The 26,408-nt window shown below is 47.0% G+C and overlaps 6 protein-coding genes across 6 annotated transcripts; 1 reads left to right on the forward strand and 5 right to left on the reverse strand.

Annotated features, from left to right (window-relative positions):
* Positions 1-775: 775 nt before the first annotated feature.
* Positions 776-5,847, reverse strand: AOL_s00007g489 (uncharacterized protein; the record flags this gene model as incomplete). The annotated part of the gene is made up of 7 exons (XM_011120390.1): positions 776-1,549; positions 1,617-2,012; positions 2,106-2,543; positions 2,599-2,751; positions 2,805-3,872; positions 3,945-5,471; positions 5,545-5,847. 7 exons carry the CDS (start codon positions 5,845-5,847, stop codon positions 776-778), a joined length of 4,659 nt encoding a protein of 1,552 aa, XP_011118692.1.
* A 734-nt stretch (positions 5,848-6,581) lies between these two features.
* AOL_s00007g490 (uncharacterized protein) lies at positions 6,582-8,159 on the reverse strand (the record flags this gene model as incomplete). The annotated part of the gene is made up of 3 exons (XM_011120391.1): positions 6,582-7,113; positions 7,195-7,436; positions 7,506-8,159. The coding sequence occupies 3 exons, from the start codon at positions 8,157-8,159 to the stop codon at positions 6,582-6,584; spliced, it is 1,428 nt and encodes a 475-aa protein (XP_011118693.1).
* A 458-nt stretch (positions 8,160-8,617) lies between these two features.
* Positions 8,618-12,029, reverse strand: AOL_s00007g491 (uncharacterized protein; the record flags this gene model as incomplete). The annotated part of the gene is made up of 4 exons (XM_011120392.1): positions 8,618-8,835; positions 8,900-9,097; positions 9,194-11,939; positions 12,027-12,029. 4 exons carry the CDS (start codon positions 12,027-12,029, stop codon positions 8,618-8,620), a joined length of 3,165 nt encoding a protein of 1,054 aa, XP_011118694.1.
* A 353-nt stretch (positions 12,030-12,382) lies between these two features.
* On the reverse strand, positions 12,383-13,360 carry AOL_s00007g492 (uncharacterized protein; the record flags this gene model as incomplete). Its single annotated transcript, XM_011120393.1, has 1 exon — positions 12,383-13,360. One exon carries the CDS (start codon positions 13,358-13,360, stop codon positions 12,383-12,385), a length of 978 nt encoding a protein of 325 aa, XP_011118695.1.
* A 649-nt stretch (positions 13,361-14,009) lies between these two features.
* Positions 14,010-20,527, forward strand: AOL_s00007g493 (uncharacterized protein; the record flags this gene model as incomplete). The annotated part of the gene is made up of 7 exons (XM_011120394.1): positions 14,010-14,360; positions 14,416-16,390; positions 16,485-17,720; positions 18,818-18,996; positions 19,066-19,101; positions 19,164-20,289; positions 20,349-20,527. 7 exons carry the CDS (start codon positions 14,010-14,012, stop codon positions 20,525-20,527), a joined length of 5,082 nt encoding a protein of 1,693 aa, XP_011118696.1.
* Positions 20,528-21,281: 754 nt separating this feature from the next.
* On the reverse strand, positions 21,282-25,288 carry AOL_s00007g494 (uncharacterized protein; the record flags this gene model as incomplete). Its single annotated transcript, XM_011120395.1, has 3 exons — positions 21,282-21,710; positions 21,780-25,133; positions 25,211-25,288. The coding sequence occupies 3 exons, from the start codon at positions 25,286-25,288 to the stop codon at positions 21,282-21,284; spliced, it is 3,861 nt and encodes a 1,286-aa protein (XP_011118697.1).
* Positions 25,289-26,408: the final 1,120 nt, after the last annotated feature.

Genomic DNA, 26,408 nt, shown 5'->3' on the forward strand with positions numbered 1-26,408 from the left:
TTTTTTTTTTTTCCAATTTTTTCCAATTTTTTTGGAACGGGAACATATAGGGAATTGGGGGGAAAACGAAAAAAAGCCAATGTGTGTACTAGTTTCTCTTTAGCCGAACATGCTAGTCAGTCACTTTCATAGACTTATTGAATACGAGACTATATATTTTGTCTAACCATTAATTATAAAAGCTTGATCAGTCGAGTCCCCATGCTTACTTCTAGTTAATGAGTAGACACTGCGTCTAATCAAGCTCAACCTGTAAAAGAGAAAGCATGGTTTGTGAGACAGAGAATGTATACATGGAACTACAAATCCAGATATAGGCTATCATAAAGCTATTCCATTTCGTAAATATATATACGCTCGCACAGTAGCCCACGTTATTTACATGTGTAGTTGGATCAATTGGTGCTATGATCTTCGAGATCATAGAAGCCTGGGTATGAATAGTGCTCGTGTAAAGTACTTAAAACAGTAGCTAGCTAAAGGGGGAAATTCGTAGTGTAAACCCGTAGGTACAAAAGTGTGAAAATAGATTAGAGCGCCACCAGTTTATTAACTCCAAGAAATGGAAAAAAAAAAAAAGAGGAAGAAAAAGAAGGGGCTGTTGTTGAAAAGTTGAACCACCGAATGCTTCACACATAAAGAATATTCAGAGAAGGGTTAGAAGAGGGACTCCTACTGTCGACTAGAGGTCAGGGTTTTTCGAAATGGAACAGACGACTATGCATTCATTTCTTTCTTTTTCAGTTGTAGCAGCTTGTCTCCGGTGACTAGCCCTCTAGGCGCTTTCACTGTTACGTAGACTGCGGTGGGTGGTCATAGACGGGCTCCCAGGACGGGTAGGGACGGGACTAGATTGAGCACCTCGAGGGGGGATGCTTGACGACCTCGTTTGTACACCACGCGTCCTCTCGACTCGCTTTCTCTCGACTTCCAATGAGATAATCTGCTTGGTAGCTCTTTCTAGCTTCGCAGTTAATTCGCTGATTCGATGTTGGTATTTTGCACGCTCACGGTCCATATTCGCCTTTTTCAGCTGAACCTTGACGGCATCAGCTTTGCGTGTGAGATCCTCCACTTGTTCTTCGAGCTGATTCTTCTCAGCTATGAGGAGATTGGTTCCTTGTGAAGCCTTTTGGTAATGCTCCCGAAGAAAATCTGCCTCCTTTGCAGCAGCTTGTCGCTTATGTTCAAGACCATTGATCCGGCTGTTAAGCTCCATGTTCTGGATCATCATTTTCACTCGTTCGGATTCACCCTCTTCAGAGTCCTTCAATGCTTCTCGAAAACGTTTCAGTTCTTCACGGGCCTGATCACGTTCTCGGATCGCTTGTTCCAGTGTTGTTTGTGACTTATCCCTCTGTTCAGTCAAAGCCTCGATCTGGGTTTCCTGCCACCGGATTGTTTGCTTCAACCCAATCACTTTATCACGTTGTTCTTGATAGTCGATTTCACGGTTTGAGATATGTTGCTCAAATTCGTCTGACCGAACCTTACTCTCCCATAATGCTGCCTGATATTCACGGAGGAGTGAAACTACCTCATCCTTGCTCTGTTTATTGGTTCAAAAAGCATTAGCCAAAAGCAAAGGGGCCAATATAGAAACCAATGAAACCTACCAAGCGGTTTAATATCTCTTCTTCGCTCTCTTCATCTTCATCGGACTGATCTTCTTGTATTGCATCAACCCTTAAGACTGGCTCTTGGTTTACTGCTACAACACCCTCATCAGGCGCCCCTAATGCTGCTGATTCTTCGACCGACTTAGCTGCCTCTTTTTGGATAGTTTCTGTAGCGTGGGTGGTTGCACCTGAAATATCCGCTGATGGGACAACGTTTGATATAACCTCAGACCCTTCAGTCGGTAGGGCATCAATATCATTTCCTAACTCTCTAGAAAAATTATCGGAATCAGGCATCGGGTTATCCTCGCTGCGCCCCAAAAATGTCTGTTCCACCTCAATTCTAGGCCTCTTATGTGTGGCACCCGCGGTGCTAGATGTAGCACTCTGGGACTGTTAAGTAAATATATGTTAGTAGTTTGAACTAGGAAGTGAAGGGAGGAGTAAGGGAAAGAAAGTGAATTGAATTGAGCTGGGTAAACTTACGAGTATCCTCTTCCTGGCAGGACTAGTGCTCAAGGATTCGCCCCGTGCTACAGGTGTCCCTCTCTCAATATTTTGCGATTTCAGAGGTAAAGATGGAAGGAGGTTATCTTTTGTGGCCACCAGCTCATCAAGCCAGTCGAAGATGTCGACACTAGGGAGAGTTTCCAAAGGACCCTGGGAATTCTCTGGCAGGACACCTGCTTGTTCACGCAATAGAATCGCGGCATATAAAACCGGATTAAGGTAGTCGCTAATCATGTCGCGGGTTGAAGATTTAGAGGAACTAGGGAGATATTGACAAATATGAGCGACAGTGTTTATTGGTACTAAATGAAGAATTGGTGCTTGTGCGGATGGGCCTATGTTTCGAAGCTGCTGGATATGCGGATTGGTCGAATTGAAAGACGAGTCTACGGCGACGACGAGATTGACGGAGGGCTAATGAATAGGAGTCAGAGGTGCTAGTTATACTTGATAGATAAAGCATTATTACCATGGAAATCCCTGTGGCCATATCACAGGATGGCACTAGAAAGAGGCGGAGTATTTGAGCATCTGGGGTTGGGGTAATAACATCTGCTCCGTTTTCTGCACTGAAACGGGTGAACTGGTAACCCGCAGATCTGAGGAACAAATCGGCAGAATCCTATTAGAAGGTTAGCCATTAATCCACAAGTTTAGTAATTAGAACTTTAATACCATAAACATTCCAGCCTCTAGGACAAGAGCAACGGAATAAGACTGCCTCCGGAGCTTTCCCAAAAGTTCATATAAGAACTCAAATTTAGATGACTGCCAGCAAGACCACTTCACGAACCTAGGCCCTTGAAGTTTTTCTGTAAAACCTGGATTGTATGAGAGTTGCGAATGGCTAGAAATTCGGTCAAGATCATGAACGATTCTCTCAATAGTTCCTGGGCTAACATCTCCGCTTTGATTCTGGGTGTTATTAATCCCGTAGAAAGCCTCGATTTCCCGATATCTGTCCGTGATGGTTTCTTTGTACATGAGTGTTTGGCTTACTGTAAGTGGAATTGCTAGGAATATCTCATTCGAGGCTGAGCGGGGTGTTTCTTGCAGTAAATGAAGCGCTTGTGATGCAGCAAAATATTCATCATCGATGAGTGGGGCTCCGGGAGCAGGTGTCTTCCCTAGAGCAACAGTAGCTTCGAGACCTAGTGGCGTGTGGGTTTGCGCATCTTGACGACCAATGAGAGGTTCTGATGACGATGTTGATGAGGGTAACAGACCAGAGGATTTTGTGGATACAACTTGTTTTTGAGGGCTTGGACGGTGCTCTGGTGCAACAGCGATATCAACCACCTTGAGAAGTGGGGATATTGGACCTGCAGACATAGCTTCCTTGTTTGAGGGTATATTGGACTGCCCTTGGGGATCTTCGGAAACAGAGTGATAGAGCGGTGCGCCACTTTCTACGATGCCGCCAGGCGAAGGGTGCTCGTTCTCCTCAGAAGTTTTCTGGTTGGGCCTTTGCGATTGCAAGTAGCCCAATACCGTCACAGGAGTGGGCCGAGCACTCGCGGGTATTGGGCCACAAGGAGTCGACGAAGCAGAGCGGCCGCCTTGAAGAGGGTCCTCTGTTTGGATCGATACCCCAGGTGATAAAGCTCCTGGTGAGGGATGCAATAGTTCAGGGTTAAGACTAGCTGGCAAAGGTTCGCAGGATTCCAGGCTGCGAAGTTGTGGTGAATTGCTAAGTCCGGCAGCTTCACTTTGTCCCTGATCGTGCGACGGGGTGTTTTCCAGCTGCGCCATCGCGAGCACTTGATTTTAGCACTGAACCGCAATATTTTGTGGAATAGCAAAAAGCGAACATACCTGAGCTGGCTGCACTGGAGGCTCTAAATCCGAATCCACGATGTCTTCGGGACGCGATTCTACAGCTTCCTGTAGAATTCGGATGGTATTATGTCTGTGTGATGCAAGTGGTTCGAATGGATGTTCTGGAGCTGTTGCTAACTCCAGAGCACCATCGATACTACTTTCAGGGAAACTAGTAGGGGTTACAAACGAATCTTTATCAGTAACAGAAGCGCTTTGCTGTGTGCGGCGTGGTATGTTGGTCGCAGTTAAAGGTTTAAGGTTGGTGGGAGGTGTTTGTGACTGGAAAGGTCGATCTGGGCGAGAGAAGGACGAAGCCTCACCCGCAACACTTTTCCCAGCCAGCACACCCGGCCGTGGTGATTCGATAGACATAACTTTCAATACCTCCCCAGAATTTTTCCCATCATCATCAAGTATCTGGGGTTCTTCACTATCAGGGAAGCTTTGGAAAGATGGCGTTACGCCAACTTTTCCTAGACTTAATTGTGCTGATGGTAAAGAAGTGCGCAAGCTTTGTTGGGATTCCTTTGAGCTCTGACTTTGAGCCTGGAGGTCGCGGACATCTTGAGAGAACACTCTATTTGAAGAATCTGGAATAGTCTCAAATGCATCTTCAAGGTCAGGTCGAGGGGATGAAGAGTTAGAAACAGCTTCCGCTGGGGCAATCTCTTGAACTGACAGTAATTGTTCAGTGGGGGGAGGAATGGCTGTTGGTATACGTTGCAGAGGAGTCTCGGGCACTAGTCGCTGTTCCGCTGGGGTTAGGTGGATTGGCGTCGCCCCAGAAGACTGTGAGTCCGGTATTTCCCTTCTGTCCCTAATAGAGCTTTGTGTGTGGGCTACTTGTATCTGAGCTTCTTCGGAGCGTCCAAAGACAGTTATCTCTTCCAATCTTCCTTCTGAGTCCTCTGAGTCCTCTATTTCCTCTACGTCACCGTGTTCCTCTCCAAAACTAGATATGCTTAGAGTAGGCTGTGCTCTCTCGTCTCCTTTGCCATTTGGTGTAGATGATGGTCCGGGGAAGGAGGAATAGAGTGAACAATCAACCTGGGGTCGGAGCGGAATCTCGACTGCCACAAGCTTCTCAGATGAGGTCCGCGAATCTTCGTCGTTCACATTGACTTGAGACACGTTCCCGCCGCTTTGGCTTGACTCCACGATTCTCCGTCGACGGGACTTAGTCGCCCGAGGTTCAAGGTTATCTTCAGAAGTTTCCCCAATGCCGACCCCGGGCTCTTCCTCCTCCTCATCATTTGGGGCTGGATTTAGTGGAACCGCTTCCCCTGTCCCCTCTTCTTCCGAAGAGGTTATCACAATAGGATCTTGGATCGTAAGTTTTCGTCTTTTTTTGCCATTCTGGTACCGCTCGATATCTTCTTTAGATATCCGGACGGGCTTAGACACATTGGCTTCGACCTGAGGAGCAGGGTCGGGACTGGACGAGGCCCTCCCTCTCTTTTTTTTGGCCTTTCGCGCCTCCCATTCTTCTACGAGTGCAGCTGTAACCCAATGACATGGTTTCTACTCAGGTATTAGCGCAAGCTTATTTGTGCACATGGAGATACCAAATAAAGTCCAAGAATTATAAACTCACCCATTCCTGTGGCCATGGTTCACCCGTTTCTTTATTAATACCTTCCCATTCCACTCGGTATTCCTTTTTACGTTTCCTGCGCCGTTCTGCAGTAATCCGTTTTACTTCCCACCAAAGACCATCACCTTCACTAGACTGGGTTGCTGCTGGTGATTCCTTTTCTTTTGTATCGGATACATTTTTATATCCAACGGGCGACCTGTCACGCAGTTCGTGTGGTTCTGTGTTGGTGTTGGCCGTGGTGGACACCCGGTTAGGCCGGTAGGGTGCCTGGCTCTGCGGCACGGTGGTTTTACGCGCCATCAGGTCTTGTGGGAGGTAGGTGCTTATGCAGGGTGAAAGAGGATTCTCGCATCCGGTCCTGGGTGTCCTAGCCTGGTAACGTAGCTATAGGATGCTTAGGGGTGAGAAGAAAGGATGAAGTCGCTAGCTACCTGGAGATGATGAAATGATGATGGAATGATATTTCAACAGTGGAGCTTAAGCCACTTGACTTGCCGAAGCGTTAGGAAATTTACATCTCCATTTAAGGTATCCTAACCAAAACTAAGGGGAGTTCTACTACCTTTTTTGCTCGCTGGCTGCCCAGACGATGGGGAAATTTGGCCTCGCCAAACAACAACAGAGCCAACAGCGGTACCAACGCAGCTGCAGACCGAACCGTGGACCTGAGCCAGTGCACTGGAGGGTGACCGGGAAGAGGTTTAATTTATAAAGGGGACAAGGAGATTTGGTGGGGATTAATTTAGTCGATGAGAGTTTAATGTTTAATTTGTGTTAAGTGACAGGGTGTCGAATCGATGGAAGGTATCGAAGTTTCCCTCTAGATCTTTGTGTGCACGACCAGGTCAACAACGGCGGTAGAGGTGCAGTCAAAGGGTAGCTATAGTTTAGATCTATAAAGCTTTTTGCAGACATTTGATAGAGGATTACAGCAAAAAAAACTATATGGTTGTATACATAGTAACTTGTATTTCTAATATATCTACTAGTTATAAGAAGCGCTTTAGTATGTCTTTACATAACCGGTTGTTCGTCTATATCTCTTTATCACCTTCATAATGAAATCCCAACTCCTCTAGAGTCTTAACTATCCGCCCTTCTGACTTCGCCACCAAGAAAGCTGCTTTGATTTTAGGAGTATTCTTACGAATCCACCTTTCCTTTCCTCCCCATTTGGTTGGTTGGTACAATGCCCTTTTACCATCTGACTCCTTCTCCTCACTCCATTCGTTCAATATGTCCATATAATCCGCGTCTTGTGGAAATGTTAGAAAATGGAAATGTCTGTCTCCGGGCTTTTGTTCCAAAAGATCTTTCTCCCATTTACTCATAGACTCTTCCGAAGGTAGACCCAAGCGCCCAGAATATACACCGGCAACGACAGCTGCTTGGGTTTCTACAAACGGAAAGGGTATGACTTTGGTGGGCAGTCCAACAATTGATAGCGTCGGCTGTGGAATATAAAATAAATGTTGATATAGCCGATGAATATAGAATCCATCCGTTATCATCCGTTCAGAAGGTTTAGCTGACTCTTCTAGAAACGGTAAAGAGTGTAGGTAACCTCTAGATTCACATAGTATATTTATGTAAGCACTGAGCCAGATTAGATATTCCAAGTCAGGACTAAAGAAATCAGCAACTTACGTGCAAAACAATATCACGTCTATGTTTTTCTCAACGGTCCCGTCAGAGAATACAACGGTTCTATCATCAGGCACAAAGCGCTCGATAGTGGGAACGATCTTAATCTTTTCAGGAGCTAAAAGAGGGAAATCCTTGTATGCACCTTTACTCCTGCAAGACTGATACAATGGAATCTGCGAGACCTCGGAAATTTGTGATGCAATATCAATCCCGCTAGCGGAATTCCCGACCACGATGACTCTCTAATGGGCTGTTAGAATCCTCGCGAATTATCATCGATTATACGGGAAGTAAGGGGGACTAGGTATTACCTTTCCCTTATATCCGTCCGCAACTCGAAAGTACTTCGAGTGCAATATTGAACCTGGATATCTTCGCTCGAACTCCTCAATTCCATCTATCGGTGGTATATAAGGAACATTGTAATGTCCTGTCGCAATAATCACTGCATCGAATACTTTCTTCTCAGTCTCTGCAGATACCACATCTTGCGTTTCGATCTCCCACTGTAACCCATCCTTCCTAACGAGCTTCACAACCCTCCGATTGAATTCCGTGTAGTTTTCAAGGCCTTTGGAGAATTCTTGGACATATAGTTTTGTATCCTCGTGTCCTGGGAAAAGTTGTAACCTTTCGTCAAACGGTGTTTTGTTGAACACCATGAGATCCTTTGGAATATTGGTTTCCAGTTCGTTGTATACCGGGCTCATAAACACCGGCTTTTCAGAGCCATGTGAATCTGGAACCGGTTCATCGTCGAGATTCGGGTCTTCTTGGGGAATATGTTCAAGACGTGATTTCGTCTCCGGAGTGTAATTCCAGACCCCGCCAAAACTAGACCGCTGTTCGAAAATCGCGGGAGTTAGGCCTTCCGATAGAAGGCATTTGGCGGCTACTACTCCGGATGGGCCGCCTCCTAGAATTGCTACTCTGCGGATCTTCGGAAGCATCCTGAACAGAACCATGGGCGGAGTGCAGCGGATTAGAAATTGGGATATTCCATATGGGTGTGCGTTGCTAAGATAATTTCCAACAAACCTGATTGCGTGCTGTATACATAATATTTCGGCGACAGAAACCGGGCCTGGTGGATCCTTGGTTGGATACAAGCTACTAGAGGCCCAATTAAACTAGTCTCAAGGTTGGCTATTTGTTTTAGCTGGTTGCAGAAATCTCAAAATACAGCCTAAATTAAGTAGTGCGTTAATATTATAATACAATTTTATTAATTTAGCTTTAGCGCAATCATCGAACCACTAGCCACTGACGGTAGAATATACTGTTTAATTGTGAACTATACTATATCAACAAAAATATTATGTAGAGCTTGCAGCAGGCGGCTATATGATGTGTATATTACACTCAAATCCGCGAGTACTTGGGAATGATGAAATCTCTAGAGTAAAACGTTCCTCAAACTCCTTTACTGATATCTTGAGTGTAGGAAGTGTCGAGGAGGTGGAGTACGGCACCTCGTGTTCTCCGGTGGAAAAAACACCGCAGAGGGAATGCGACGATATTTCCAAAGTACCTGTTCTTCTCCATCTTCCTCCTCTTCAAAATCTGGGTCTGGAACCATATTAATGGTATTATGATCCACGAAATGGAAGAATCTAGAAGTCCATTTCGGAGAGTCGTCATCTAAACAGCATTAAGTCAGACACACATGAATATTCCTCAAATGACGAGTGATGATTTTAACTACCATCGGCTTTCAGACTAATATCGCAGTCAATTTCACGGTTAGAATAGAGCAACAGTTGGTTTTCGATATCTTCAGCTCGAAATACTGGAGAGCCGGCTGGCGGGCCCGCCCAAGTTCTCGTGATTTTTGTTGCCATTATCTCTTCTGGCTCAGGTTGCTGGAACAGGTGGAGTTCGTATGCTCCGGAAGGGGATATACCTAGAAAAATATGTATTTATAAAATATTAGCCACAATATATCTCTACTTCGGGGAACGTTAACAGTTCAAGGTTGGCAAGATGAATGAATCCTTACAAGCCCAAATTCCTTGATAAGGACGAGTTTCAGATGGCTCAATATATTCCTTCTTGATTGCTGAGTAGGTCAGTGTGTCGTTTTCAAATTCCAGCATGAAGGAGTTTGTAGGGTATTCAATTATTTTCCGTTCGAGGATTTTGCCGCGGCGCTCTACTCTTTCTGAAGATGGTATAGATGGTGGTGGCCAACGTAACCCTACACCCACAAGACTATACAATGGAGTTTCAAGTGACCATGCCTTTGAGACCTTCTGGATGAGCCCTTGGCCAGAAATGGCGAAGCAAGGCGTTTTTGCCAATGCGGTAATTAGTTCATCATAGGCTGTGTTATATTTAATCTCAACTTCATGCATTGCGACTTCGAGGAAATGCCCGAAAGAGAGTCTTTCTTTGATCCGCTTAGGAACAAATAATTCACCGTCAGCGCGGTCCCCTATCCAAACCTGCTCATCCCATTTCAAGATATTTTGAATAATACGTTGAGATTGAGGTACATGAGCGAGAGTTTGTAAATTATTCCGGACGGGGGTTTCGGGAAACTCCTCTGGGGGCCCAATAATGAAAGTCGCCATCTTGCTTTTATTGAGCGTGAGCTTTTCATGAAAACTTTTCTCTTGGACCACCCGGACGCTACCTATATGACGGCATACAATAGCCTCATCACCGCGGGGTACTAGATAGGCAGCTGTAGATGCAATAGGCTTGTTATCCTCAATAGTCGCTACTAGAAGCGCAACCATGGGGGTCAATTCCAAAATAAGGCAGTTGTGCCATTCTTCTTCAAGTGCGGCATCGATTTTGAATGAAACAGAGGGGTGCGTAGAGAATGGAATAATCCGACGTTGAAGAACGTCTTCCTTCGTAACTCTTCGATACCACGTGTACATCGATAGTTTAATCGCGCCATTCCGGATAAGACACTGATGGTATCTTCCGTGGGAGTCACTGGGCGGAGAGGCTGGCATATCATAAAGAAATTTTGGGCACCAAGACCATGCCCCCGTTTCCGTAATTGGTGTTTTTTCGTGGACTAGACTCACAGGGTTGATGTACTTGAGTTTTTGGCAGATTTTTTGGGTAATAGCAGCAGCGCTTTCACCGTACTGAACTTCTACACCCGCGAGCAGCCCGGCAATAATCATACGATCTCGGGACCAGGATGTACTTCGAGGTTGTAGAACCGCTAGAAGATCACTGACATTTTGGATGATGTCTTTATTCTCAGAGGACTCTAGGTCACCTGTAATTTGATTAGGTTGGCGTAGGCGGCGAATGATCGTAGATGCAATCCAGTGACCGCGGGAGCAGCGGCTTGGGTCTTGTGCAAGTACCTCTTCATCGAGGTCCTTGAGTATTGGTTCGTAAGTCGTACTTCCCGGTTTCTTGAATATCACCTTGATCCTCCGTGACATGATACACTCGAGTGCCGTCCAGCCACGAGTAAACCATGGTGAAAGGATAACTGCAAGGCATGGAGTTCCATCATCGGCCCATTCAAAGTTGGCTAGATATCTGTCGTGAAGAACAGTGAATTGGGCATTGGAGTAATTGTTGTGCATCTCGTTAATGGCTTTGCTCCGGAGCTTAGGGTCAGTTGGAATTGAGATAGTATCCCACCAAATTCCTTTACACTCAAGGGCTCTTGCAATTCTAGCGAAATATTCAAATAAGCAGGCATTTACTCTCCCGGCTGGTTCTAGCCCGATGCCAGTACCATCCGCCCAAACATGGGAGATCGCGATATATTTCCGCTCCTGGAGAACTCTGAATGGCGCATCGATAGACCAAGTAGTACCGCCCCCAGATTCTATCGATACTTTCAGGAGAGCTGGATCGAAATGAATTTTTGTCGTTCTACAATCTGCATCTGTTTCGGGGCATTGGTGAAGTTGAGTAACCCTTGTTGCATCTAGTGAATTGAAGTCGCACTGCTCCGGAGTACAATTTTCATGGCCAGGGTGCCGAAGCTTTGCATATCGCTCACCAATTGCCAGGTTGATTAGGGAAGGGATATCTTGTTCTGCCCTTTCACTGATAAGAGTAATGTTCCATAGTCTGTTTAGACAGATGTTACCGGACGCCTTCTTGGTTGCATCTGCAATTGCTTTAGCTGCTACTTTGATGGGTATAATGGCTTTCTTCCATCTTTCACCGAAGATGTCCGGATTATGTCCAAAGTATATTTGGACAGTGACGGCCCAATAGATGATTTCACAGACCGGGAAGACGTCTATCGTATCCGTTTGGGTAAAATCATCATTGGTGAGATAAGTGCCTGTGACCTGGATTGTATTATCCCTCCACGTGCTGTCTAAAATCCAATAGAAACAGTTGATAGCACTGGCAAAATTTTTGAAGGCGCGAGTGTCTCTATCTGCTAGAGGCACAGACCGCTGACACGAGATGATCTGGAGGATCCGTTCTCGAAACGGGTTCCACGTGCTTTCTGGAACAACGTTCAGCCTTTTTAAATTCTCTAGGTTCCTGACGCACTCGGTATTTTTGCATGCGTAGATTTTGAAGATTTTGCAAATAGCTGCGAGATGGTTTAGTATCGGCCACTTGCTCTGCTTATCAGTCGTCCTTGAGACTTCGGACCAGATGTGTTGGTCGAGATGATATCGATTATAACACTGGCTGCCATCGTCATTTGGAGGCAGTTGGGCTAGCAGTGGTTCTACTAGATCGAGACCGGCGAGTACGAAGTTTGGAGATTCCCAAAGTTTATAATCAAGTTGGGTCACCTAATTTGGAGGTACAAGGTGAGGGGTTAGATCCAGGCCCGTGATCATGGATACCTGCATAATGCCTAAGCTTGAAGAGCAACAAACCATCTTTTGTGTTCTTATCTCGGTATCTGCAATGTTTATCTGACAGAACTTGTGAATAGATTAAGATCGAGACCTGACCAATATCGACACATAAAGGAACTGAAGCTGAGAGGAGAAATATAAGCTCTAGGATCCCACTAAGGCTCCACTTGCCGAAAAGAGACTGAGATACTGTATATCAAAAAAATTCTATTGTTATAACCACGCACCAGATGCATGCCGCAATTGGTTCTGTCCGACCTACCCAAGACGCATTCCTTAACTGTTACAGGGTTCTCGCAGCAGCAGCAGAGGCGTAAAACTAAAGATGCCTAGTTCTCCCAGCGTTGACTTTGCATCTGAGCGCTCGGGGTCCCCTACTTTACTACAGGGTCCTCATCCTCCGGCCATACCATACCTGTGACTTCTTTCCCATCATGCTTCACCATCCAGCGACGGTTTGAAACGGGCTCCGGAAGGTCTCCGAGTTGCTCTAGAGCTCCTATAACCCGCTGTGACGCCCTTCCCCAGCATGCGAAAAAGGCCTCAATTCTTTTTAAGAGGGCCGAAACCGTCAAAACGAAACTTGGGTTCTGTGGCGTGCCACTACGATGTTTGACCGATGCTGTGAATCCATTGGTGTCGAAGTACTTTTTAGCGAGACCTACACCAGCAATCGCAAGAATCCTCTTTCGATTTGCTTCTTCGAGGAGGGATTGCCAAAAACCAACGAATATTGGGCGCGAGTTAGAATCCACTTTGACATCCTCCTGGAGATTGACGCCGGGGAGCTTGGCCCCTTCTATCTGCTGAGCTAGAGCTTGGATGTTATGCTCTTCGGATAGCGTAGGATATCCGGCGCTCGGGAACCTGTCCATAAGAACACCGGATTCTAAAAATTCTGTTATCATATTCTCATAGACTTCTATCGTCAGAATAAGCCTCCTTTCGGAAGCCAGGGCGTTTTCGATATCTTCGAATCCATATTCTCGGAGAAATGTTCCCTGATCCAGCCCTGTTTCCGCGGCGTCTGCTGCATTGTCTATCGCCGTTTGGAACCCCCTCAGTGCAACCTTTAAGGTGGTGGTGGAATAATATAAGGAAGTTGGGATATCAGGATCAAGGGCAATGAGGTCGTTTGGACCTCCGACGGCGCAATGAGCTTGCCTACCGACCTTAAAAACACCGATTTCCAAAAGAATTTTCTGCAAAGCTTGCACGTTCTCTTGAAGATATAGATCCCAGTCCCATGTTGAGATTCTTAATTCTTCAGCATTGATACAAACAGGTGTTTGCAAGATGATGTAGGCAAGGCAGATAAGCAGCCCATTGCTGTAAGTAAAAGGATTCTTCATAACAAAGAATTTTTACAGATTCCTTTGAATGTTGTACCGCATCGAATCCAAGTACAGACGATAGGTCTGGACAAAGAAATACCATAGTCTTTCTCAAATGGACGCGCACTGGTGTCTCTCTGAAAGCATAGCTCCCTCATCTGGAACATTGCTTCTTCACTCAAAATATGGAGGTGTATTTCAAAATATATGTTTGTTCCTGTAAAAAGAGCAATAAGTACTATGTTAGACCTTTGCTTCGCTGTTTAAAATGTGTATGTTTAATGGTCATATCGATATCAATCACATTTAGATATGGTCAAACCGTCTTAACCTGGAAATTAGGATTATCCAATGTTTCTAAAGGAACTTACCTAGTAATTCTTTTGAAGATTGATTGTCGAGATGCAGGCCTTCACACAATCCCGTTGAGGCGCGGTTAGCAATTCTCATCCAGACTTGGATTGGGGGCAGGTTGTTGTCATGGGAAGGTTATGATGTCGTGCAGTCGCGTTGCCCAAGCCTGTGATACCCACGCGCCTTCTACACACTCTCCAGCTCTACTAGAATATTTCCAAACACAACGTGCAACCATCATTCATGCAAACAACATCAACAACAACTATCTCCGTTAAAGGTCCCATAGACCTCCGGTGACAACATATGCAGGATGGATGTCATTCCAGGCCTCGTCGAACTTAATCCTATATCTCTCGCTTCGCTAGAACCATCCGTCAACTCCAAAAGCGAAATAACAGCAACCGTTGCCTCTCTATGGCCTTATAGTAGTTCCGCACTTAAACTTACTGCGATTATAGTGGAACCGGACTATAAAAAGCGTGAGAATCGAGGAGAGCTGAAAGTTTCGTTTCATGGATATGCCGCCGAAAGTCTCAAGACACTTGCCATTGGAAATGTGGTGAAGATATCATTAGAGGGAGCTACCTGGGAAGAACTACCTGACCCTGAAGAAAGGGATGTGCCCTGGCAATTAAAGTGGGAGAGGCGACTCCGGGTTAGAGTAAGAGGAAATCCATATCCCAATAGTTTATATTGCCTCTAATAAGGTGTGATAGGTTTTTAAGGACACCTCTGCCGCGGCGCCGAAGATCGAGGTTGATAAGACTTTTGATCAAGCCCATAGGTCCGGTATCTTTGATAGGATAGCTGCTGCGGAGGCTATTATTAGTGAATCCCAACGGGAACAAAATGAAGACGCAGGATTTGAGGACCGAACACCTCTAAAACATTCCCAGCTGCCAACATCATGGTCTACCTCGTTCCGGGATAGCACTGGAGGGGACTCCCAGACACCACTCAATATATTTGCGCAAGGGCGCCGTCGCCTATTCTCACTTGGAAGCGATGATGAGGAAGATGATATCGATGCGGAACGTACAAGGAAAAGACCAAGGCTGTTCGAACCCCACAAGGGCTTTCGTTATGTATCAGACTCGGTCGTGGATACGGCAGAGAAAACAGAAGAGCCTCAGGTTGTGAAGCGAACTGAGGATCATTTTTTTGACGAGAACAGCTTCAGAGAGAGCTTTGCAGGGAGGGAGTCAATACCAACACCAAGACTTTACGTTCGCCTGGATGACTCTAGAAACGTAGCAGTTGAGAGCCAGTCCCAGAGATCAACGCTAGGAGATAAACCGCGAGGCTCTAAACTATATGTCCGACCTGACGACTCGCAGGCCGAGGATGAGTCTGGATCATCGACGCAGCCTGTGACGCCCCAGACCGCGGAAGAGCAGAAATCTAGGCGGCGAACAGCAGATATGGACGATGAGATTTTTAAAATCATATTTGGCCAGGAGCCTGAACCCCCAGCAGCTCCACAACAGCTCGATGAAGAAGAGGTTTTCAGTCGTTCTTTGACCGCGTTCACAAGTCAGCAGGCATTCTCGACACAGGTCCCTCTAACGCTACAAGACGGGTCGAAAGACCACGCCCCAGTTGAAACCCTAGTTGAAAGGTCTACAACCCCCCCATTTCCGCCACAAGAGTTTAGTGCTACCCCACCAACAACGGAGAGATCATTTACGCCTCCATTGCCTGAGACCTTGCGCCCACTCGAGCTGGACTCACAACCGATGAGTAGCTTCACACTCGATGCTTCACAAGCTTCTCGTCCGATAACTGATGAGATGCCTCCACCAACTTTACAACAACAACGCCCTGTTCCACGCCTTAATACTCTATTCTCAGATCGTCTTGACCCTCTTACCCCGGTGTTGAAGCCGACGGCTTCCCCGGCGCTGCCGCTTCCTTCTCCCTTTCCTAGTTCTGCATTAGAAAGGGGATCAGTTTCTTTTTTCCCAAGCAGACTTTCACAAAGCTTTACAGGTTCAACTGAGAATACTCAAATCAAAAGTGAAGATGAAGAGTTGGGAGCACCCGCTACTGTATTAGAGATGGCTTCGGCGGCTGTCGGAAATTTGGAAAAAGCGGCGCAAACAAAACAAGAGGACGACTCACAAAATGATAATCTAACAACATCAACCCGAGAACCAGGAGGTGGCCATATTGTTGAAAAGACGGTAGAAGTAGCTCGGGAAACAATTACCGTGGTTGAGCACGCATCCTCCCTTGTTGATCCGGAAAGTCCGCGACAGCCTGAGGTGGGGAAATCTAGAGATATTGGGATCAAGACCAGTCAACCCGCCATCAAAACCTCTCACCCGGAAATCATCGAAATATTAGATTCCAGTGATGAAGACTCTGAGGAACAGGAGGAAGAGGAGGAGGAAGAGGAGGAGGAAAGCGACGAGGAGGAAGATGGTGATGAAGAAGAGGAAGAGGAGTACGAGGAGGAGTACGAAGAGGAGTACGAAGAGGAGTATGAAGAGAAGTACGAAGGTGCAGAAAAGCGAAGAAGATCGCAAGAACGTTACGAGGAGGCGCTTGCAGCGCAGAACGATGAAGATGATTATGTTGAGGACGATGAGTATCCACATGAAGAAGAATTGGTTAGAATGCGAACGGATGAGGATGAAAATGAAGATGGGGGCGAGGATATGGATGGGCACGGGGACGAGGACGATATGGGTGAGTTTCCCGGTCACTTTGGCTCCCTTGTGAGCCTTGAGCTATCCTTATAAAGGGAGAATTCCTGTGTTACAATTGTTGACTGGAATCATAGAGTATAAATATCATCAAGCCACACCTTCACCTGATATAGAAGAACGAGAATCTCCGTTTGTATCCGATGATGATGAGCCACCCGGGGGATATAGACCGCCAAAAGTGGGAGAATCCCTAATATCCAGTCTTAGTCCAATTTCTTACATCTCACACAGAACAGCTGGAACTGAATTAGCGATCCTACCTCCTTCGATGCGCCAGCGGAAAAACTCCGCGATCCTGGGGTCCACGTTATCTACTTCGCAAAATATCACTTCTTCAAAGTCACAAATCTCGACGAACTCAACTTCAAGCCACCTACCACCGCCTATCACACAAAACATAACTCGACTATCCCTATCACCGGAACCATACGTCCCCGAATCATCATCCTCATCTCCACCACAACCTAGTACGCCGAAGCAGACGAAGCCAATCAATATTCGGACGCCGACCCTCGAAGATAATGGCTTCGAGCTCATAGAGAGTCCAGTAGATCGCAAAGTTCACCTGCCCACCAGCATTGAGGGCAGCGCTTCAAGCCATCTCAGGAAGAAAAGAGCGCTCCCATGGTTAACACCGCAGATAGCGCCAAAAGATACGCATCATACAGGTGCTATCGGGCCCAATACAGTTCCCCATAAATTTCGAACCCCCTCCTCTGATACTAAAATAGCCATCGAAGAAATGGTTAAAATGGCAAAGAAACTACGCGGCCAAGATTCGGCGAGAAAGCCAATTCTGAAGCCAAAGTTAGATATAAACCCTGAGGCTATCAGGAGATTCAGAGAATACAACGCCACCTGCGGGGTTTCGGGTGGTGTCATTACTCCGCTATCTGAATTTGTCCCCGTTCAAAAACTACTTAAAATCGAATGGGAGAAGACGGTGGACCTCCTTGCCGTCAACCTTCGAGAAGGGGAAGTCACGCAGTATGAAAAAAAGCCAAAATTCTTCGAGCTTAAGTTATGGGTGATTGATCCATCATGTGGTAACGGCAAGCCAGTACCGATAATATTAACTCGACCGTATCAAGAAGCGCTCCCAAAAACCTCCAAACCTGGGGACGTTGTTTTACTCAGAAATATAACAATTAAAAGTCGGGATAACCAACGATGTGGATTCTCCGGGATGGCCTCCGGCTGGAAACTCTGGCGACCTAGTAGGGCGCCGGATGGGCAACAGCAAATGTTAGCAATACCCCATGACGGACCTAACGCAGAGTGTGGCGCAGAGGAGATCGTGTATGTCAACCGTTTGTGGGAATGGTGGCGGGGCATTGATGTGGATATTAGGGTGTATTTGATCAACAAAAGGGAACGGTGAACAAGGGAAAGCGAGGAGACAAATACATGCATGATATGATATGGGCCTGTTAATGCATTATAATGATTGTAATATTTCACTACAACCACCGTTCGTTCCTTGTATATATTTAGCATAATAGCCCCTAGTCTATCGATATCGCTGTTTTGATGGTTAGGCCTGGCCTGGGACTGTCCGAGTCGGTTTTCGCACTTCGGATGCTGCCGCGCCGATGTACCGACAATTAAGATCAAGCACGCGGATATTAGCCAGCCAAGCTAGGCCCACCAAGAAAGAGGAAAAAAAAAAAAGAGGATGCGATACCGAAGGCAGCAAGCGTCCTTCCAGAAGCAGGATGCCCGGTATCGGACCAATCACAAACTATGAGCCCCGGCTTTATCAGACCACCAAAAGCAAGCCAAGAGAAAGGTTTTTATCAGATTGATCAGAACCCAGAGATTAGATCTTTCTTCCCTCTCTTTCCCACCCATTCCCACTTTATTCCCGCCCTACAAATCAGACTGCGAGGATATTTTCCGCCTGCCTGCAGCCCGCCCAAACGAACAGGTATGTTTTTTTTTATCAGCCAGCCCAGGTATAGACAATATGATGAATGAAAGACACTAAAGAATGTGATATTCTGGGGATGTAGCTGGGACGAATATACCCACCAAATCGAACCCACCTTTTCTTCCTGTCAGAAGACAAGAATTAGCTGGCCCCAGTGCCCTTTAGCAACAGCGGTTTAATGCGCATGCAGACTCTGCGAAGATGGCGGGCGGCATAGCCTCGGGTCAAGGTACAAAATCCAACACTGACAACGCACAATTCCACCCTTGTTTCCGAGAATTATTTTCATGCTCGAAAATACCGCTTTGCTATCTATCTGGTCCGTCAGCGTCAGCATCTTTTGCCACAACGTATCTGTCTGACAGAGAGATATATTATCATGTCCACGTCATTTCCGTTGATGCATATACGGCAATAGATTGCATGCGCGTGACCATACAGAAAATATACAGGTACTAATACGGTAGCCTTGGGTAGTCCTCTCCCCATCTCCCTCCACAGGGGGCACTCCGACCCCGACTCAATCCTTAGCCCCTCGACCGACAACCATTGCAATTGCGCCCAAGGCCATGTCAGAAGAGTCGCAGCCTCAGTTCATACCAACTAGTACCAATGGAGTGACACAGAAGGATTGGGTCATCCCTCCCAGGCCGAAGGTACTTTAACTTCCCCGCACTTAAGTGAATACCTTTTCCGACTCGGTACTAACATATCTACGATTCCAGCCCGGCCGGAAGCCAGCAACTGACACCCCGCCCTCTGTATGCCCCTTCTCTATATCCCTTACATGTACCGATCCCGAGCTCTAATTCAACGTCTATAGAAACGCAAAGCCCAAAACCGAGCGGCCCAAAGAGCTTTCCGTGAGCGTCGCGCCGCCCGTCTCACAGAACTCGAAGAACAGATCAAAACCAAAGATGATGTTAAAGACTGCGTCCTTATGGAGCAAGTCTCCAAAATTACTGTCGAAAATAACGTTCTCCGGGCGACCGTCGCAGAACTTCGCCGTGATATAGAGGCTCTACAACGTCGTGATGCCGAACGGATCGGATTGTCGACTCCGACTCATACAAGCCATGGAAGTTTCAGCAGTACCTCCACGGCTCCAAGTTTCGCCCAAGCATTCGCCGGCTGTGCAGTCAGCCAAATTGCTAGTCCAGCACCTAGCCCACGATCCGAAGCCGTCCCATGCTTCGAGGAAGCATTCGGTCGAAAATGCTGTGGGGGTACCTCATGCCGCAACAACCTCGACACAGTCTCCACCCTCTCACCAGTACCATTATCCCGTCGGGAATCTCAACATCTCGAAATGGAAATCGATTTCACAAATATGTTTAGCAGCAGTCGACGGAACAATAACAACAACACAGTCAGTCTTAGAGATAGTAGCCATACAAGAGAGAGCACCACCACACCATCAGTAGCCACTTCTCCTGCCCCACTGTCTACCCTCTCCAACCACCCAGACGAATCATGCGGCTTCTGTTCCGAAGGTACGGCTTGCGTATGCGCGGAGATGAAATCAATGGAGCGGGAAACAGAACGCCTCCGACAACAGAACATCGCAAGAGAAGCCTTCATGCGACTAAGTAATAGCAGCAGAACGCTCCCAGATCCGACATCCTCTTCTGGAAAACCGGCAGGATGTACAGGGGAGCCTGGCAGCTGCGCCCAATGCCAAACTGATCCAATGAGTACTTTATTCTGCAGGACGTTGGCAACGAAGAAAAAATCATTTCCCTCAAGTAGGCAGGGTAGTTCCACACCGCGGTCGGACGATAAACCGAGCTTTGTATGCTGCGGTGGTACCGCTTGCGGGAAGAATCCCGGAACTTCATCCCCCCTCGCTAGAAGTAATGACGACCTAGATACAGAGATGAAGGATTCCCCTTCTGTAGGCGTCGTCGAGCCCCGGGGGACATACATTCCATGCAGTGATGCATATCTAAGTAAGCTTCTTTCAAAGAAAATCATCCCCCCCGTCCCTTTATTAAACTCTGATGATCAGGTCTTTCCCGCCACAAACGCTTTATGGATGCCGACCTCGGAACCGTCGTGAAGAAACTAAACACTAGCGGACTTGGAGTTGAAGTTTCTAGTGTTAAACAAGTATTAGAGTATCTCGAAGCACTCGAGTCATTCCAGAATAATGACTCGAGGAAAGGGAGCATAGATGGCGGCCCATGATTGTAAGCTACGGGGTAGAAAACGAATGACGATAGATAAAAAGAGGAGTATTGAGGGGTCTGTATACTTAACTGGATTTTGCTATTTTTCTGGAAAGGCTTCCTTTTTTTTTATGCCTTCCCTTATATACCAAAAAAATGGCGGTGAATTATGGCTTTTGTTTTCTTATTAACGGTAGCGGCACCTAAAAACATAACTTAATAGTGATGGAATATACAAGTCCATCCGGGAGATGGGATATTGTTTTGGATGTGTATATAATACTAAAATACGCAATAGCTTCTTCAATTACAAAATATATATCTAAAATAAAAGTACCTTGGAGTACATGTCATCGCTCCCGCCACAATGGTATAGTCGGCACGTGCTCGGAAGTATATGAAATATGATTACAACATCCTAAGTCGGGCATAAGATTCGTATATATATGCAGAAACATGTCCGAGAACCATACCCGCATTATTGTCGCAACATTGCAGGAAGATCAATTGCAAATGCATGGTTAAGGAAGGAGCAGGGGTAATAAGATGAGAGCAAAATGATTCAATCGTGCTGAAACAGGGTGTATCCAAACAAAATCAAGAACGCTGACTTAGGTATCGAGAATGCGCAATATAAAAATAAAATGTGTACAGATGAATCGAAGACCTCCCTTAGCATCAAGTATCAAAAAACCCAAACGCCACCCATCATGCATCAAAACATAGGCCTCGTCTAATCAAAGACCGTCATAATCATACGCTTAGGCATCAGGTCACACACAATGCCACTCTGCAAAAACACACCACCTAGCGCTTCTATCAGCTAGAATCAATCCCCTCCAAGGTCCGCGCTCCGAAACCTTGATCGACTGTTCAAAGATCTGACCGTGCTCGCTGCCCAAACTATCGGCTCTCCGCCCGATCTTCATTATCTTTCCGGTAGGCGTTTGAATCGCCAGTTTAGCCCCCTTAAAAGTCGTCATTTCTGAATGCGTCAGCACTGTGGATGAGTGCTGTCGGATGGCGAATACATAAGTATTCTCGAACGCCAACCGCAGGTTCTGCGGTTGAACGATATACAAATCGTGCCTTTGGGCATGAGGAGTCGGATGACGGGTCACGAAGTTGTACGTTGGATTAGATCCCGTATGGAAAATCGGTAAAGAGAAAGCCATTGGGTGAGGATTGTCCTTTATCGAATGCTAATAATGAAACATTAGTAAGCAAATACAATAGACCTTGCGATTTCCGAATTGGGATGAAAAACTTACCATCAGGCCCCTGGGTCCTGCGTAGACCTTGAGGATCCCATGCCCTTCATCTCCAGGTAGAACCGCTTTTACTCGATACGTCTTCTGAATATTGCCTAATGGGCCCTCCCAGGCAACCTGTGCCAAAGCCCCCTTTTTTACAATATCTCCGCTTTCAAAGACATCGCCATCTGCATCGATGGCGAATCCCTTCGCCTCCACTTCTGCTATACACTCCACGTCTATAGGAACCTGAAAGTCTATCTGGACAATTTCAAGATCTTCTACCCGAAGAAGTGAAGTATCGAAATTGATCAGTTGTATTCCGTTTCTGAAAAACCCAGCGCTCGCACAGGGTAAGGCCATTAGGACAGAATGCGGCATTGGTGGGACTAAGTGCTGATGTTGTGGCGTCAGCGGAATATGCGTGAAACACGCGTGTAGCGGCCTCATCAAAAAGTAGTGAGAATCGGCCATGTTGTTTGGTGCAGAGCTATACAGTCCTCTCTTTGGATGCGTCGGGCTAGCGAGAGAAGCATCAATTATCCTCCACTCGTTGTCAATAACGATTGCATTCCAAAAGTGGTTCGCACGTGGAACAGCATCAACAGTTTCTGCCGTTTCACCTGGAACCTTGAGGTATCCTCTGATGATTTCACAGCCAATTCCAACTGAGTGACACATCTGCATGAACATGATAGTCACTTCTTCTGTTGTCGCCTTGAGGCTTTGGATCACACGCCGGCAATCCTTGTTGTAGTCAATATTACCCGGAGAGTCATGCCCTAGGCCCGTTGGGCGTTCCCAAGCCAATTTCTCTGCGACCCACGTAAACATTGCTCTCAACCTTTGTACATCTGACCTATGGGGTCTACATATATGAGAGTTGGCTAATATCGCGGGTGTGGTGCCCGACGGGAGAGATCCGATGAAACGTGCCGCTTTATCAACTTGTGTCATATTGACACCTGTAAAATCAGCAGGAAGTTCCACAATGCCACCGTCCAACGCTTCATCTCCTTCACACTCCTCTTCCATAAACTCAATTGGCCTCAGGGTAAACTGATCCATCATCTCTTGTTTTTCTTGTCTCTCTAATCTCTCATTGTGAGATATGGTGTTCGAACGGGCTACGTCCCTACGCACCTGAACCCAATCCTGTGATTGAGATGCTATAGAGATATTTCCACCGGCGATACCAGTCATCCCGAGAGTTCCGTATCCAGAGTCAGACTCAGGCGTTGGTGAAGCTGCCATCGATCTAGCAGTAGCAGTCGACGCCTTGGCTGTTGCTAGAATCTTCTTGAAGAATCCCCCTTTCTTTTTCATCGGGTTTGCATTTAGTGTGGATAGCCCACCAAGCCCCCCATTTCCAGAGTTTATATTATTCCCCCATGTCTGCGCCCTTGGTACGGATTGAGGGTTCACATTCGCGGAATGAAAAACTATACCGCTATTCGTTACCATTTGCGACTCCATCGGCGATAATGCTGAAAATGGACCTGGTTGTTGCGGTGCAAGCTGATGGGAAAGCGGATGTGGTCCATTTTCTGGTATCCCCATCGCTGCACGCTGTTTATGTCTGATAAAGCTTCCTGCACTTGTCGCACTAAATCCTCCAGCGCTCATCCCACTCATGATGCTAGCGCTAGTAGCGGCCGTAGAGTTACTTGTCGTGGAGAACACCGCGGACGAGCTATTTGACTGCAGGGTACTTTGTCGAGACAGATTCGGTTGCCTATCAAAATCCCAGACGGATCTTCGCTTTGGATTTGCGTTCATGTTCACGTCTGATTTTTGTGATGACCCGGGTCGTGCAGTCATCATCACAGAGTTGGGCCGTCCCATATTTTGCTGTTGTTTGAGCTGCCTAATCTGATCGAAAGTCTCATCAGTTGAGCTGTAGTACGATGAAGAACCTTGATCTATAAGGCTGGCCTCCATTCGCTCTACAAAGTTTGATATGCCGTGATTACGCTGCGGGTTGGCGCTGATTTCGATGCCATCAAAGCTTCCAAATCCTCTACGTGTATCACCCCGGAATCCCTGCGAAGTATGAGATCTGATTGCAGTGGCTGAAGATCCGCTTAGATTGTCATAGTCATCCGGGCTAAACGGGATTGGGGACTTCTTCCCACTGTCAACTACACTCATTTCCTCTAAGCTCGACATAACATCGTCCATGGCGCTTCGCAGCGGACTCGGTGTGTGTGCCAGCCTATTAGGCGAAGGTTGAGGGGTTGGACCTCTAGACGGAATCGGAGATCTAGCTCCATTCATCTGCTGGAAAGAGGGGGCTGGTGAGGCAGCCCTCTGGTAATAAGTGCTAGAGTGAGCAGGTGGAGGTGGTGGGGGGGTCTCTTGGTTGTAACCAGAAGGTGTGACAGGCCTTCCTGGTGACGGTGACACGGCCCCAAATTGGGCCGGAGACTTTGCTCTCTGTGGCATATGGAACGGAGAAGGGGACGGGCCTTGACCCGTGGGGTTTTGGTAAGGATTCGGAGTCCCAGATCGGGATATGGGAGGATTGGGAGACACGGGTCTATGTTGGTTCATTTGAGTATTCGGAGTTGCGGGACGGGCGGCTTGTTGATATCCGTGGTTTTGTTGGTATGGGTTTGGAGAAAGTGCACGGCTACCGGATAGCGGCCTAGGAGAGACGGCCCTGAATTGATTATTATGACTCCTTGGTGACACCGCTCCATGTTGTTGGTATGGATTTGGAGACACCCCACGATTCTGCGCATACGGGTTCGGAGAGACTACCTGGTTTCGAGCATACGGATTCGGGGAAGCGGCACGATTCTGGGCATATGGGTTCGGTGAGGCTGCTCTATTCTGATGTTGCTGGTAGGGATTCGGAGATGCACCTCGATTTTGTTGGTAAGGATTCGGAGATGCACCTCGATTTTGCTGATACGGATTCGGAGATGCGCCTCGATTCTGTTGATATGGGTTGGGAGATGCGCCTCGATTCTGTTGATATGGATTGGGAGAGGCTCCTATTTGTTGTTGATAGGGATTTGGAGAAGCTCCTCTTTGCTGTTGATAGGGATTTGGAGAAGCTCCCCTCTGTTGCTGCTGCTGCTGATATGGGTTGGGAGAAGCACCTCTATTCCCATACGCATCGGCATTGCTATGATAGGAAGCCTGTGAACTTGGTCTCTGGTTTGAATAATCATATTGCGGCTGCTGCTTGACAGGCGATGCGACAGGTGTAACAGGACGATTATCTGTGACAAGCTCAACGAAATTACTCGGGAAGAGACCAATTTGGCGGCGGTCCCTCTTCAGTCTTCCCATCCACCATGCACCGTCACCAGCATTGAGGCATTCGATGAGATCGCCCTCGACGAAACCTAGATCCCGTTTTGTCTGCATACATATAGGAAACGATTAGCGATGCATGATTAGTGATGTAAGCAGGGCATGGGTGCAAAGTTCCGTCATACCTCTCCACCCCATGAATAGACAGCTCTGACCCAGCACGGAAACTGTGTCGGCAGCGTTTGAGGCTGAACCCCGGGCATTATATCGTCGATTGGGTTTCCTGCAGCAGCGATATCGGAAGCATAAACCTAAAATTAATCAAGATGATGCTGATGTAATCAACTTGATCGTAACGAAACGGACAAAGGTAAAGATCGAGAAGGTCGAACGCAAGGATAAGCCTATCCAGGAAATAACTCTCTTTCGGAATGGATGGAAAAGGTCAATTGATGCCTCTTATCGAAGGATATATTGATTATGATGATTCGTAACCGATTCTGCCTCGTGGTCGTCGTTGTCGCATTAACGAAGCATCAATGTAATCAGCGTCTGTGTCGGCGCAAGGTACGGTATGGTCTGTCCGCGGAGGCACTGTGTAAGGGAGGGAGGCAGTCCAAAGAGGGACCCAGCCGGGATGACGATAAAAGATAGATAGATATAGACAAGATGAGATGAGGCCGGTGTTGATAATGAAGTCAACAAGACGTCGCTATACTCGAATCGGGGCTGGTAACCAACGTGTGAAGCTGAGTGACAGACCCCACGACCCACAACAAACCGCGGTGTTGCGGGTCTCCACAGCAACCTCGGCCCCTGCCAAATCGGGCCAACGCCGCACTGGCTGCCGCATGCGGCTGGTCACACAAGCAAAATCAACCTCCAGGATCTCTCATCCTTGCATTGACCCGTTTCTCACATCAATGCATCGTCGTCCAGTAACAGTAACTAGGAGGTATCAGATCCCATTGCATGCTAAAAAAATTCATTTCCGATCCCGTCGGCTCATCTGTCCTGTCTCTGTATCATCTCGGCTTCGGGTTCTCTGCCAAAACGGAACGAGCGGGTCAGCCTAAGCCTAAGCCATGCTTCTGTGCATCTCAAACCCGACAGCATTTCTACACGGGTTATTTTTGGTCGCGTGTGGTTTGGGTTTGCTGTCGACTGGGTGACATCGCATTCCAGAGAAGTTTCCCGAGCTAAATCCTTTAGCTTCTCCCGAGCGAAGCCGCAACCACTAAGCATCCGCCGTTTCCTCTCATTGTTCTGAGTAATTATATCCTCTGGTCTAGCTGATACCCATTTCCTGCATGAGATCAACTTGTGTCATAGCCCAGGCTCATCTGAGCTGGGGCGATTATTCATGAATTCTAAGATAAGCAT

The sequence above is a fragment of the Orbilia oligospora genome (genome assembly GCF_000225545.1).
Source record: "Orbilia oligospora ATCC 24927 unplaced genomic scaffold scaffold00007, whole genome shotgun sequence".
In the NCBI taxonomy this organism is placed as follows: domain Eukaryota; kingdom Fungi; phylum Ascomycota; class Orbiliomycetes; order Orbiliales; family Orbiliaceae; genus Orbilia; species Orbilia oligospora.